The sequence below is a fragment of the Rhinopithecus roxellana genome, chromosome 4, assembly GCF_007565055.1.
Source record: "Rhinopithecus roxellana isolate Shanxi Qingling chromosome 4, ASM756505v1, whole genome shotgun sequence".
In the NCBI taxonomy this organism is placed as follows: Eukaryota; Metazoa; Chordata; class Mammalia; order Primates; family Cercopithecidae; genus Rhinopithecus; species Rhinopithecus roxellana.
In genome coordinates, this window is record NC_044552.1 from 141,171,269 (window position 1) to 141,186,794 (window position 15,526).

General features: G+C 36.0%; 1 protein-coding gene across 16 annotated transcripts in view; it reads right to left on the reverse strand.

Annotated features, from left to right (window-relative positions):
• The window catches only part of SNX14 (sorting nexin 14), a 101,057-nt gene that overhangs the window by 44,227 nt on the left and 41,304 nt on the right, over positions 1-15,526 (reverse strand). For 8 of the 16 annotated variants that reach the window (XM_010383968.2, XM_030928777.1, XM_030928784.1 and 5 more), the window contains 9 exons: positions 11,454-11,610; positions 10,037-10,112; positions 9,245-9,289; positions 9,056-9,136; positions 8,851-8,965; positions 5,337-5,492; positions 4,907-5,031; positions 4,051-4,109; positions 974-1,000 (listed from right to left, as the gene is read on the reverse strand). In XM_010383968.2, coding sequence (XP_010382270.1) covers positions 974-1,000; positions 4,051-4,109; positions 4,907-5,031; positions 5,337-5,492; positions 8,851-8,965; positions 9,056-9,136; positions 9,245-9,289; positions 10,037-10,112; positions 11,454-11,610 — 841 coding nt within the window. Of the gene's footprint in view, positions 1-973; positions 1,001-4,050; positions 4,110-4,906; positions 5,032-5,336; positions 5,493-8,397; positions 8,512-8,850; positions 8,966-9,055; positions 9,137-9,244; positions 9,290-10,036; positions 10,113-11,453; positions 11,611-15,526 lie in introns of those variants that run through there. The other 8 variants (XM_030928786.1, XM_030928787.1, XM_030928785.1 and 5 more) reach the window with 4 other exon arrangements.

Below are 15,526 nucleotides of genomic sequence, written 5' to 3' on the forward strand. Positions count from 1 at the left end.
AGCCTGAGATGGCACCAATGCACTCCAGCCTGGGCGACAGAGTGAGGCTCCATCTCGAAAAAATATATAAAATAAAATAAAGTCATGTTCACTATGTAATGCTTCTCTTACAACAGATATCCAAATAAAAATGACTACTTTAAAATCATCTGAGAAAGTTTGTTTTGAATGCTCAAGTGTATAGCTATTACTCTTGTGAGGAAAATTAAGTTATCTACTGAAATAATACAATTACAGAAAGAAAATTAGTCAAGTTTCAAATACACCAATATGTAGTAATGTGTATTTTACACACATCCAAGAAGTAAATCAAACTTCTGGAAAAACACTAATAATAAGTAGTAAGCATGAAAAGGGGTACTTAAACTAGATTATTTTATCTAAACAAACATACAATTAGAGTTTTTTTAAACAAGAATTGTAGACACAACTGTCCTTGATTTAAAAAAAAAAATGCTTCCCAAGACATAAAAATGTTAATAAAATATTTTTAAAATCTCTAGACTCCAGATAGTTTATTCTAGTCTCTACAACATGCATATTACAAAACAATGGGGGTTGTTGAAATATGAAATTTAAAGTCTCACTTGTGATTATGCCCAGAAATACAGAAACATGATACTTCTTAAAAAAAATTATTTAAACACAAATAATTCTAAAATTAATTTAGCAAAATTAACAAGAACAAAAATGAGTCAACAGCCTTAAAAAACAAGATACAAATTAAATAATGAAAATATATTTGAAGTATCAGGACATTTTTATTTTATGATGACATAACATGCTATTTCAAAGAGGACATATCTAGACTAAAAGTAGGTATTCCTTTTAAAAGATTATCCTAAATAACTAGGATATAATGGCAGTTAATACTATAGTGTTTCATTTTTTTCCTTTTTATTTCTATTAGGTTGTTCACAATGTACTTTCTAAAAAATTTAATACTGAAAAGAATCACATGCTCAAGACTTACCGAAAATCATCCAAACTTAGGCTACCTCTGCAATAACAGGTATGTGAAATTATACAAGGAGAGGAAAGAAAGAAAGTCCAGATATTATATAAACTTCTAGAACACAAAACAAAATGTAAAAGCTTCAGAAGTTACACAGGTGTATAACATTCATCTTTGCAAAGGGAAGAAATCCTCATGAATAAGGTGATAAAGGCAAGATAAAAGCACATAGCTGTCTTTTGTGTTTGGATGAAGTCTACATTACTAAAAACGGTTCTTAAAAATTAAATACGTTATCTCTTGGGTGACACGGAAAAAAATTAAATATATCAGGAAATAACTGACTTTTTTCTACATCATTAAAAAAGGTTCTTAGAAATTAAATATCCAGAAATAATTCTGTCTTTTCTTTGTCCTTAGGAATACCATTTCTTTCACACAGTGGAAAGTATGCAGAGACTGAACCACCAAAAATCTGGCACAAAAAACAAACCCATATTTTCCAACATTAAATTTGTGTCCATGTTAGATAGAATCATTTATGCTTCACATGTTTTTAGCTTGAGTAAAAAAATGTTTTAAGCTAAGAAGCACAGTTAACAAAAGGTCTCTAAATATTAAAAAACAAAAGTTGTACTTTGTGAAGAATGAAACAGAGAACATGATAATAATATGCATTCGAATTTTACTTTGAAAATATAAAATGTAGACGTCAAATATATGAATACATATTTTATGTAATTTAAGTCATTTAATAGCAAATTAAAAAGCTATTCTAAATCTCCAACGAAAGAATGTTAAAAAAACTTTTATTGTATATAGGTAAATAAATCATTAACTATCACAGAAACAGAGTCCTGATAAGACTGATAGTTAACTACTAAAATCAGATCACCATAAAGAAAAACATACTTTAAAAAGTCATAATCAGTATCCAGAATGAAAAGAACCCATATAATCTGCCTTTTTATATTTTAAAGCCAACAAAATTAGTACTTCAACATGCTGAAAATAATGAAGTGTTCTCAAAGTAGCAAAGAAGGCTTTTTTCATCTCTGAAGTTATGACCTTGACTTAGATTTTCACTACGAAGCAAGCTTTTTATATTATTTTATTTTATTTTTAATTGAGGCGGAGTCTTAGTTGCCCAGGCTGGAGTGCAGTGGTGCAATCTCAGCTCACTGTAACCTCTGCCTCCTGGGTTCAAGTGATTCTCCTGCCTCAGCCTCCCAAGTAGCTGGAATCACAAGTGTGTTCCACCGCACTCGACTAATTTTTGTATTTTTAGTAGAGACAGGGTTTCACCATGTTGGCCAGGCTGGTGTTAAACTCCTGACCTCAGGTGATCCGCCTGCCTCAGCCTCCCAAATTGCTGGAATTACAGGTGTGAGCCACCACACCCGGCCATCTACCAAGCAGGCTTTTAAGGTCACAGAACCACTTGCCCTTAAATGGTCCTAGAAAAGGGCATTTCACTAGCTCCGTGCCCTGGTATGAAACTCCAAACATCTTATGTCTATAAACAAGGATACATTCTACCTGCTTCTCAAGTATGCCGGTAAATTCCTTTTCTAAGGAAACTCCTTAGAAAAGAATTCAAATGCAAGAAAAGGCATGTGGCCTGGGCAAAGAATGTTATTTTAAATAGTATGAATATGATTTTTGTTAAATAAAATCTAAGCTTCATGGCTATAACATACAAATTTTTAGGAAAAAGTTAAAAAGTAGTAATTTTGCAAATAATCCTAAATGTATTTTCTACCTTTCAGAAAAGTTATTACATGTATACTACTTCTACTGAGGCATTAAATCAGAATTAATATTCAACGTTCAAAGAAACACCTATTCCCATAACACTTGGTTATGTCAAGAAATACAATATATTCTCCTCATGGCTAAGGTTTTCACATTTTTCCTTCTACTAACTATCTAAAACACTGCCCCATTTCTTGACTTATCTACTTCTCTCTTTGTAGTACATATCCAATTTATTTATATGTTTATTAGATGCTTGCTCAAATTGGAAGGTGTTGAGATGTTTGTGTCAATTTTGTACATATATAAGGTAAATGAAATGATTAGAAATGAAAATGAAAAGTAAATGAAATGATTCATTTACCTTATACATAAGAAGTCAAAAGAGTTTCTTAACTTTTTTTTTTTTTTGAGACAGTCTTGCTCTGTCACCCAGGCTGGAGTGCAGTGGCGCGATCTCGGCTCACTGCAACCTCCACCTCCTGGGCTCCAACAATTCTCCTGCTTCGCCTCCCAAGTAGCTGGAATTACAGGCATGTGCCACCATCCCGGCTAATTTTCATATTTTTAGTAAAGACGAGGTTTCAACACGTTGGCCAGGCTGGTCTCAAACTCCTGACCTCAAGTGATTCACCCGTCTCAGCCTCACAAAGTGCTGGAATTACAGATGTGAGCCACCGTGCCCAGCCATTAATATTCTTTCATTGGAAATTCAGAATAGGTTTGTTGATTTGCTATTATGTGACTTAAAATATATATTTATTCACATATTTTCTTTATAAATCTATTCTGTAGATTTATACATTTGGTATCTGTGTCAATTTTGTACATGTAATCTTGCAAAGACAAATCAGAACATTAATTATCCAGTTTACAAACAGATAAAGCTTTTCTCTTCTATTACCTTTCTTTAGGTCCCTTAACTGTACACTTAGATTTCCAGAGACCCAAAAAAAGAAATAAACATTCCTCCACTTTTGTACCCAGTAAGCACTCTTAAAAAAAAGTTTTCTCTAAAACATTTAATTCTGAGTTATCTGTGGACGCCACTTATGCATTCAGTCCCTAGTCTCCAATAAAGCCAGTAATCAAAACTAATATATATTAATTATGAGATTAACAAGGCCACATTATGTATCTTGTTAAATTTTTCTAACAGAATTTCAGGCATTTTCAGATCACTATATAGAAGACAGTTCTACAATTCACTAGTAAAATGCCTTGTCTACTCATATAACAATGGCACCACATATTCATTCAGAAAAATAGCTAATAAAGACAATGATGCTATCATAGAATGATTGGCATCAGCAAGTTCAAAAACAAAATATACAACCTACCTGTTGAATTTTGAATTGCGTGTTGGTGATTCTGCACCTCTTAAAAGTTGTCTGAAATACTTTAAAATAACAAATACTAATCACCATTTATTACACTTACAATTAATATTAAAACACATTACCTTAGTTTACTACTTTCCAGTTTTGGGGGGAAAAAAAAGCTATCTCAATCAAGTGAATACAGACATTGTCAAATAGGGCAAGGATGAAAATATTGCAAACGCAGATGATTTCCACAGGTTTGTAAATAATGTGTATACAATGAGATTTCTGCGTCACTGCAATCCTACAAAGCTGCTCAGGCATATGGCAAACCAGGCAGACCTATTTGGTCCCAATCTATCTACTTACATAAATATAAACAGGTTTTGGTATTGATAATTGTTTTTGCAATTATTTTTTAATCTTCACTTAATTACATAGCGGAAAAGACTTGGTTTTTTTGTTCTGTTTTCTACTGAGACAGAGTCTTGCTCTATCGCCCAGGCTTAAGTGCAGTGGTGTGATCTTAGCTCAATGCAACCTTGGCCTTCTGAGTTCAAGCTATTCTCCTGCCACAGCCTCCCAAGTAACTGAGATTACAGGCATGTGCCACCACACTCAGCTAATCTTTTGTATTTTTAGTAGAGATGGAATTTCACCATGTTGGCCAGGTTGGTCTTGAATGCCTGAACTCAAGTGATTCACCCACCTCAGCCTTCCAAAGTGCTGGGATTATAGGCGTGAGCAACCGTGCCCAGCAATCTTGTTTTATTTTTCTATTTATTTTGTTATTTGAATCACTCATCTAATGAAATCAGAACTACTACTAAATTATGTATAAAAATCCTCAAACAAGCTTAATATTTTGACTTACCTCATCACTATGGCAGAACATAGGAGTAAATACATTCTCCAAAAGAGAAAGGACATGTTCATATGCTTCAAAAAGACATCTCATAGTTTGAAGTTTCACAACATCTATGTATGGGCCTTCAGCAACTATTAAAAAAATTCTACTGTAGAAATTATTTATAAATAGCATAAACATATACAGTTCTAAAACTACATTTTACTGAAACTCCACTGTAAGAAACACACTAGATTGAGAAATTAGACCAACCAAGCTCTAGTTCTGACAAATACGTAAAGTATGAATAAGTCTTTTCTTTAAAGCTTTCATCTCATTAGTGAAATAGAATAACAGCTGCCCATGTACTGCAGACAGCCGCTGCAATAGTAAGCAGAGAACAAATGAGAAAACTGTAAGAATGCTAAATAAGTTATTCTTATCGTCTTTGACTTACTTCTTTGAATCTCTTCTACAATGAAGGGATCAAATCTAATTTTGTCAATACTTTCATCCAAACAGTATGTTTTATAAATCTTCTGCAACTCTTCATGAAGAGATAGCATTTCATCATTTGATAATTCTGGTCGTAAAATTCTATCATTAAATTCCTCTAACAAATGAGGGAAAGAAAAAGAAAAAATAATTTTAATATAAAACTATTCATAAACACTTAATAGTCCCATTCTAATTGTAGCCAATGCTAACAGCAGCAATTAGAAGCAATCTAATTCATCTAAGTTTTTAAAAAATATTTGAGAATAAGATAACTACTCAATAAAAGAGAAATGCAATCAACCAATTTTTATACATTAACAGAAAATATGTAAATACATAAATAGCAATACAAATTTGCTAAAATTCAGGATACTAAACACACTTCTAATAGTTTCCTTAAAGAACAATATTGGATTAATTTATTATACCACAAGTCTTTCATTATTCTGAAATCTGATTTACTAAATAAAAATAAATATGAATACTGTTTTTAGTTCCAATCAATGTTTTTAAACAATATTTCTCTCCATCATGAACGCTGCAAACTAGTGGCAGAACTGACAGTTTAAACAAATGAATGTTTATTCCAAAATAAAAGATGGTTGTATTAGGACAGCCAAAATACCAATTGCTTTTTCATTTTATTTCAAGATGTGTTAATAAGGAGTTTACCATTTACTTTTTAATCATTCAAACCAAAATATAAAGGGGGAAAAAAGGGAGTTAAAAAAAAAAAAGTTGGAATACAGCATATAAGATTTGTGAGGCCACAGAATATAACTGCCATTCCTGTATGAGTTAACATGCATATAAAGGGGCAGGATATTTGAAAAGACAGCCAGGAATTGTCAAAATGGATTAAAGGTCAGGTGTGGTGGCTCATGCCTGTAATCCCAGCACTTTGGGAGGCTGAGGCAGGAGGATCACTTGAGCCCAGGAGTTCAAGACCAGCCTAGGCAACATAGTGAGACTCAGTCTCTATAAAGAATTAGCCAGGCATGGTGGTGTTCACCCGTAGTCCCAGCTACTTCGGAGGCTGAGGCAAGAGGATGACTTGAGCTCAGGAAGTTGAGGTTGTATTTTGTGAACCATGATCATGCCATCTTTTCAGACAGACAAAAGCTAAGAAAATTTATCTCCAGTGTATTTGTATTATAAGTACTGTGAAAATGATTTCTTTCAGCAGAAGCCTGGTTCTGCAGAAAGAAATGAAGAGCACCGGGACAGTAAATATGCCAATAATTATAAGAACCTTTAAAAATGAATGTGTGTGTGCATTCCACACATGTAGAAGCCTGATGACTATTTAGTGAAGAAATGATGTACTGTGGGTTTATAGCCTATGAAGAATTAAAATACGTAACAACAGGAGCACAATAATAGGCAGGAGGGGATGCTCTGAGGTACAATGAGGTTCTTACATTGCTCCTGAAGCAGTAAAATATTTTTAAATTAGGACTATGATAAATGAAAAAAAAAAAACATAATATCTGATCAATCAAAAAAAATAACAGAACAGACTCAAAAGTCAATAGGAAAGATAAAACAAAATACTAAACAATACTCAACCTCAAGAAAGGCAGCAAAGGAGTAAAAGAAAGGCAAGGAATATACAGGACAAATATAAAACAAACACCAAGATGGAAGGCCTAACAATAAACATGTAATAAATATCAAGTGTAAATGTACTACAGATACCAATTAAAAAACAAAGATTACTAAATTAGTTTTTTTTTAAAGCAAGAGCAACTATGTGCTGCTTACTAGAAATACATTAAACATTTCAATCAGATAGAAAAAGATATACAAATGCACACTCAAATATAAGGAAAGATGATGTGGCTACATTAACATCAGACACAGTAGATTTCAAGACTAAACATTACCGAAGATAAAAGAGGAGCATTTTATAATGATAAAAGGATAAATTCATTAAGAAGATATAACAATCTTAAATGTACCTGCACTTGGTTAATAGTTATAAAGTAATAAAAGATATATGTATTCATACAATGGAATACCACTCAGCAAAGAACAAATGACAAATGTATTTATTTATTTATTTTGAGACAGAGTCTCACTCTGTCACCCAGGTTGGAGTGCAGTGGCACGATCTCAGCTAACTGCAACCTCCACCACTCGAGTTCAAACAATTCTCCTGCCTCAGCCTCCTGATTAGCTGCGATTACGGGCATGAGTCAACACGCCTGGCTAATTTTTGTATTTTTGTCAGGACAGGGTTTCACTATGTTGCCCAGGTTGGTCTCGAACTCCTGACCTCAACTGATCCACCTGTCTCGGCCTCCCAAAGTGCTGGGATTATAGGCATGAACCACCAAGCCTTGCCCAAACTACTTATTTAGACAAAAACATAGATGAACTTTAAAAAGCATTATCCTGAGTGAAGGAAGCCAGGCACAAAGGAATACATATTATGTGATTCAATCTATATAAAAAAACTATGCAGGCAAAACTAATCTGTGGTGAGAGAAATGAGACTAGTGATGGCTTTGGCAGGAGTAGGGGAAAGAGTGGATCTCTTGGGAAGGATCCTAAGGAAATTTTCTGGGCTGACAGAAATAAATGTTCTAGATCTTGATAAAGATGCAGGTTACATGGACGTACACATGTGCAAAACTGATCAAACTATACATTTAAATTCTATGAGTTTCACTGTATAAATTATACCTCAATTTTTTAAAGTTATATTTAAAAAGAAATTAAATGCATTAAAAATGATTTTTTCATAGTCTATAAAGTTTCTTATAAATCCAATAATCTATAAAGCTAGAGAGCTTATAATCAAAATGAGGCATTTTTATATTTGATAATTTAATCAAAACAATCCTTTACAAAAACTGTGAAGTGATATTGACATGTGTTACAGTTTGGGTCTTTAATATATTTTCATTATACTGCACTTTTAGTAGCTTTTATTTTTCTGCTACTCGGATTTGAATGAAGTTAGTGACAGATTATTTCCCAATCTGGAAAGGAGTGGGCACTTGGGAGAAACTCACAGATGCTGTTAGAAAATCGAGTAGATGGCCGGGCGCGGTGGCGCATGCCTGTAACTCCAGCACTTTGGGAGGCCGAGGTGGGCGGGTCACCTGAGGTCGGGAATTCAAGACCAGCCTGATCAACATGGAGACACCCTGTCTCTACTAAAAATACAAAATTAGCTGGGATGGTGGCATACGCCTGTAATCCCAGTTACTCGGGAGACTGAGGCAGGAGAATCGCTTGAACCCGGGAGGTGGAGGTTGCAGTAAGCTGAGATTGCACCACTGCACTCTGGCCTGGGTGGGCAACAAGAGCAAAACTCCACCTCAAACAAAAAAAAAAGAAAATCGAGCATATGAAATTTAGTACAATGATAGATGGATACCACAACATCAGATCTGATTTAAAATATTCAAATACATTAAAAGGTTTAAAAATTACTTTTCTTAAAATACACAGGTAAGCCTCACCCACAGTCAAACAAAACTGCAACACGTGCACTGCTCCTTCTTGTTTCAGAAAGTTCATAAAACGAAATAAAAGATCTTGTTGCTCTCTGATTTGCTTCAATTCTAACTTCAGCACCTTGACATAAGAGAAAGATTAAGTTTAAGCTACATAAATGAGTTCTAAAATTGTTTATATCAAAAAGGTGTTATTGCTGAAAATTCTTACAGATGGCTTTTTATTTCTAGGTTCTGCAAATTTCTGCAAGAATGGAACCAAAGGAGAAGCTGGTTCAGTTGCTTTTTCAGGCTTTGAAAGAAAGAGAATTATTAATGCAGTAAAATTCCCACTTGATTTGACATACAAAATCAAAATTCAATGCAATCTGAAGTGTTTTCTAATATATTCAATACTCACTGGACTGTCATCTATGAAGATGATAAGCAAATGATTCACAGTATCCTAGTGGAAAATAATAAACATAAATCAAAATAATTCCACTACTGTATTCTCCCCAGAATTTTCATAACTTGTATCATATTATGTAAGTTTCTAGAAAAATGAAAAAATAAATGGACCAGTGGTAAAAAATGTGCACATATGTATTACAGCAGGAGTTTTTTTACATCTACAAAAGAGGTTCTTAACCTTTGTGGAAATGGACAAATAAAAGCTATTCTGATTTTGGCAGTTAAAATATTTCTAAGTCATTCTTAATTCTTCAAAATCTTACTGGATCAAAGGTAGAAGCATCTGATGTGTCCATCAATGGATGAATAGATAAGCAAAACATGTTATACACATACAATAAAATATTACTCAGCCTTGTAAAGGAAGGAAATTCTGACACATGCTACAACATAGATGAACCTCGAAGACACTATGCTAAGTGAAATAAGCCAGTCACAAAGACTCATACTTATGATTCCACTTATATGTGGTACCCAGAGTAGTCAAATTCATGGAGACAGAAAGCAGAATGGTGGTTGCCAGGAGGGCTGGAGGGAGGAAGGAATGAGGAGTTACTGTTAACAGATGTAGAGTTTCAGTTTCATAAGGTGAAGAGTTCTGGAGATGGGGAATGGGGATGTTTGCACAACATGAATGTTTTCAATATCGCTGACTATATACATAAAAATGTTTAAGATACTAAATTTTATATTAAGTGTAATTTGTAACAATTTAAAAAAAAAAAAAATTAAGTCTTACTGGATCAGCTAGGAAATCCAAAGAAGGAAGGAACACAGAGCCAGACAGAATCTCTCTTATAAGTAAAGTCAAAGATCTGGAAAAAGAAATAATAATAACTGTTTATATTTAGTGATTTATATTAGTTCTTAACTTTCAAGGGCATATGAATTACCTAAGGATCTTGTTAAAATGGAGACTATAATTCAGTAGGTCTTGGTTAAGCCCTAAAATTCTGCATTTCTAACGAACCCTCAACCAGTGTTCATGCTACTGGTTTGCAGACCACACGTTGAAGAGCAAAGAGTTAAGAGTTCTCACTTGGCTAAAATAAAATATTACTTAAGAGAAAAAAAAAGTATTCCTTAACAGGAGGAACGTGGAGGACATTAGGAAATACTCTCTATTGGCTGGGCAGGGTGGCTCATGCCTATAATCCCAGAACTTTGGGAGGCTGAGGTGGGGAGATCACGAGGTCAGGAGTTCGAGACCAGTCTGGCCAACATGATGAAACCCCGTCTCTACCAAAAATACAAAAATTAGCTGGGCGTAGTAGTGCATGCTTGTAATCCCAGCTAACGGGGAGGCTGAGGCAGGAGAATCACTTGAATCTGGGAGGTGGAGGTTGCAGTGAGCTGAGATCATGCCACTGAACTCCAGCCTGGGTGACAGAGCAAGACTGCATCTCAAAAAAAAAAAAAAGAAAAGAAAATACTTCCTACCTAAGAGTATTTAACTGTTTAATACATATTTAAATTAATATTTAATATTATAAATATATTTATAATCACATTTACTATTATAAACTAGTCTAGTATAAAAATCATGCAGTTCAAAATACTAAAATGATTTTAAGAATCCCATAAAAATTTTAAACAAAAAGTAGTATTTCAAGTACATCACTTTAAATATCACTAAAAATAAGACATGATTACTCCTCTAACGGTTATTAGGGTAAGAGTAACAAGATAATTTATGGAATAATCTAAACATGCTACAGCCAGAAAAAGGAGGAACAGACTAAATGACCTCCAATTCTTTTTCCCAGTTGGATACCTTGAAACATAAACGCATCTATACAGTTTGTTTAAGTGTTTTTGCCTATTATAGTTACAATGTGCATGTCTTTAAAGGGGAACACCAATGAAATAAAATATAATGATATGAAAAATTAATTTTATTCATATTTATATTTTATGTCCAAGATCAGTTTTAAAGAAAAATTCTAAACTACACAACACACCACAAATAGCACTTAAATTGGCATTTTAAGACCATAATTAATAAATTATATATTAATACTTTAATAAATTTTTTCAAATGAAAAGCTATTCATAGGCTAACCTCAAATTTTAGTGTACTCCTATCATAATCAAAAATAGTAATATACATATGGCATGTTATGCAAATACTATTATATTGTCTAGTCTTTTTATACCTGCAGTCTGTTGCTTTAGGAGGCAAAATATAAGGAAAAAGCAGTTCAGTAAGTTTCCTTAAATAGTGTAATTCATCTCTTCGACTTCTCAAAGCAACATGAAGCTCTGGACCATATTCTTCTAAAGCAGCTTGCTGTAAAAACTCTGTATTTTTTACTATAGAGATCAAAGATAAATATTGAAACAAGTTAAGTGACATTAAATAATTTCGGTCATTTCCATTAACAAATAGAAAAGCATGGGCTGGGCGTGGTGACTCATGCCTGTAATCCCAGCACTTTGGGAGGCCGAGGCAGGCAAACAGCTTGAGACCAGGAGTTCGAGACCAGCCTTGCCAACATGGCGCAAACCCGTCTCTACAAAAAATACAAAAATTAGCCAGGCATGGGGGCACACAACTGTAGTCCCAGCTACTCAAGAGGCTGAGGCAAGAGAATTGCTTAAATCCAGGAGGCGGAGATTACAAGGCTGCAGTAAATGGAAATGTTTCCAAAAAAATATGTAACCAAGTCATTCCTTTCCTAACCTCTTTTCAATGTGCACTTTATTAGAAGTCTGCTTATTTTGCAATAAATTGATAAATGGACCCTCTTGCAAACAAAAATTCAAACTTATGTCTCTACAAGTTATATAAAATAATAGCAAATGATTAAGTGGAAAAAATTAGAGAAAACAACTTTTACAATTTCTAGCACACATAAGGCTTTTGTTGCCAAATGCTATATCTTCTTTATCCTCTCCAAAAGCAAAACCTATCCTACTCAAAATTATTATCATTATTATTTTGAGACAAGGTCTCGCTCCGTCACCCAGGCTGGAGGTATGCAGTGGTGTGATCTCGGCTCACTGTAGCCTCGACCTCCTCGGCTCAAGCGATCCTCCCGCTTGAGCCTTCAGAGTAGCTGGGCCCACAGGCGGGCATTCCTGTGCCCGGCTAATTTTTGCATTTTTTGTAGAGATGGGGTTTTGTCATGTTGCCCAGGTTGGTCTCAAACTTCTGAACTGAAGCAATCTGCTCACTTCAGCCTCCCAAACTGCTGGGATTATAGGCCTCAATTTTTTTTTTTTTTTTTTGTTTTGAGGCAGAGTTTCGCTCTTACCCCCAGGCTGGAGTGCGATGGCATGATCTCGGTTCACTGCAACCTCCACCTCCCAGGTTCAAGCAATTCTGCCTCAGCCTCCCTAGTAACTGGGATTACAAGCACCCGCCACCATGTCCGGCTAATTTTTATATTTTTTGTAGAGACGGGGCTTCACAATGTTGACCATGCTGGTCTGGAACTCCTGACTCCAGATGATTCACCCACCTCGGTCTCCCAAAGTGCTGGGATTACAGGCATGAGCCACTGCACCTGGCTTCAAAATTCTTCAATTGCATCTGCTTTCACATCCAAGTTACCTTTTAAAGCAGTTAGAGTATCAAAACATGCCCTCAGCCCTCAGACAAAATGGAATCCCCCTAGCTGAGAAACTCAAATTTAAAATAGATCCAGGCCACTATAGCTGGTGAGGAAGCAGTTATATACTCTGTGTTCTCAGAAAGATGCTATGAAACTTTTTCATACGACCTCCCTTTCTACAATCAAGTAAAACCAGTTCCTGTGGCTGGAAATCCCCTCCCTCTAGAAGCGATTTCAAAGAAACATCTGTCAGATTTCTGGTTTTGGGCCTGGAAACCAACCAATCAGGGCTCCCCTGAACCAACCAATGTAAGCTCACCTGTCCCAGCCAATCAGGATTCAGCAGTATCAACCAATCAGAACTCAGCTGCACTGACCAATCAGATTGTAATCCTTCATCTGCATAAAGAGGCCTGATTGGGAACCTGGGAAGGAACTCTTGCTATAAAACCAGAACTCTTTGTCCTCTGGAATGCAGCTTTGTTTCAGAATAAGGTTATGTTTCCCTGGTTTGCAAACTGTTCCCTGAAACGAAGTCTCTTTACTCTCAAATCCCTTTCAGAGAACTTGTGTTCACAATAGAATCTGGCTTCATTGGTTAAGTTCTGGATCTTCTGCCCAGAGCAGAGGACATAGGAAATATAATACTATTTAAAGTAGAAACCCATGAAAGGATAGATTTCTTTTTTTTTTTTTTTTTTTTTTTGAAACGGAGTCTCGCTCTGTGGCCCAGGCTGGAGTGCAGTGGCCGGATCTCAGCTCACTGCAAGCTCCGCCTCCCGGGTTTACGCCATTCTCCTGCCTCAGCCTCCCGAGTAGCTGGGACTACAGGCACCCGCCACCTCGCCCGGCTAGTTTTTTGTATTTTTTTTTTTTTTAGTAGAGACGGGGTTTCACCGTGTTAGCCAGGATGGTCTCGATCTCCTGACCTCGTGATCCGCCCGTCTCGGCCTCCCAAAGTGCTGGGATTACAGGCATGAGCCACCGCGCCCGGCCAGGATAGATTTCTTAATAAATACTAACTGATAATAAAAGTTACGTTAGCAAAGTTTTTTTTAGACCTGGCAATAACTAGTATTTTCAAATGTAAAATTAATAGTATTGCTCCTTTTTATAGACCTCAAAAGACTAAGTGGAAAGGCAAGTGATGCTTTTCCCTTTCTGCACTCAGTGCAGTTTTTTCAAATCATGGAGTCTGTGTTGGCAATCTTAACCCTAATTCAATGGCATTTATTTTACAACTATTTCCTTCTGTGTTTATTGAAATAGAATGCAAGCATATTCACACACCAAAAAAAGGCATTATATGCATTCCAAAAGTGTGAGTACTGAGATGGAGCAGCAATCCTTAGGGGCCTGCCAGGACCCCCAGCATAAAAATAAAGAAAAAACTTTTGAGTCCCAAGGGAAATTGCAGGCACCTAAGCTAGCCCTACAACCAGCAATTAGGAAAGTGAGTGAATAACTTGCTAAACAAGAAAATAATAACATAAACAACAGCCACCCAAGTAAGCCAGAGTCACAGGATGTTTGGTTCCCTACAGAAACTAAAGATAAAATTGTGACATATGTCCTTGAATTATTTTTCAGAAACCTGGACCCCCACTAAATAGAACATGTCAACCACTGTCATGGAGACTTCAGACAAGGGGGAACTGAGGACTGAACTCTAACCACCGTTCTAAATTTCTTCCTGAGGGGCCTGGAGAGAGTTACACCCACAGATCAAGGCTTAACATTCCTTTCTGCTAACCCCAGGTTTTTAGACAAAGCCTTGCTTTTTTAACCAACTGCAAACCAAAGACTCTCTGAATCCACCTATCACTTGTAAGGCCCCACTTCAAGATATCCCAGCTTCCTGAGTCAACCCATGTACAACCTCCATGTACTGACTTACAATTTTACATATAACTTTTGCTTCTTGAAATTTACCCCAAGTCTAAAAACCCTTGCTTGTATGCCACCGGGGAATTCAGGTCGTAAGCAGTAGCTGCTTGTTCTCCTTGTTAGCAATAAATGCCTCACGTTCCCTTGCTGAAAATCCCAGTGTCAGTGCTTGCTTTTTTTTCTGCACACTGGGAAAGCAGACCCGAGTTCAGCTTGGCAACAGTACTAAGAAGGTAAATCAAGGCTATCTGGACTTGTGGGTCTAAAGCGGGATTAGCAAAGGACATAGTTTTTATAAGAAATGCATTTTAAATTATTTGCCAAGCTGTTTTTCATTAGAATTTGGGGCATGGGTCTTTTAGAAATTTATATCATGAACATAAAAGTCAGAACTCTCTGTACAGTATCTTAGCACAGTAAGCTGTGCTAAGTCCCAGTTCTACTTCTTTATTGATAAGATTTTAAACAAATGAAACAATCCCTTTGAGCCTTAGAATCTGTATCAGGCCAGGCACGGTGGCTCACGCCTGTAATCCCAGCACTTTGGGAAGCCGAGGCAGGCAGATCACAAGGTCAGGAGATCAGAGACCATCCTGGCTAACACGGTGAAACCCCATCTCTGCTAAAAAAATACAGAACAAATTAGCCGAGTTTGATGGCAGGCACCTGTAGTCCCAGCTACTCAGGAGGCTGAGGCAGGAGAATGGTGTGAACCCTGGAGGCAGAGCTTGCAGTGAGCCAAGATTGCACCACTGCACTCCAGCCTGGGCAACAGAGCAAGACTC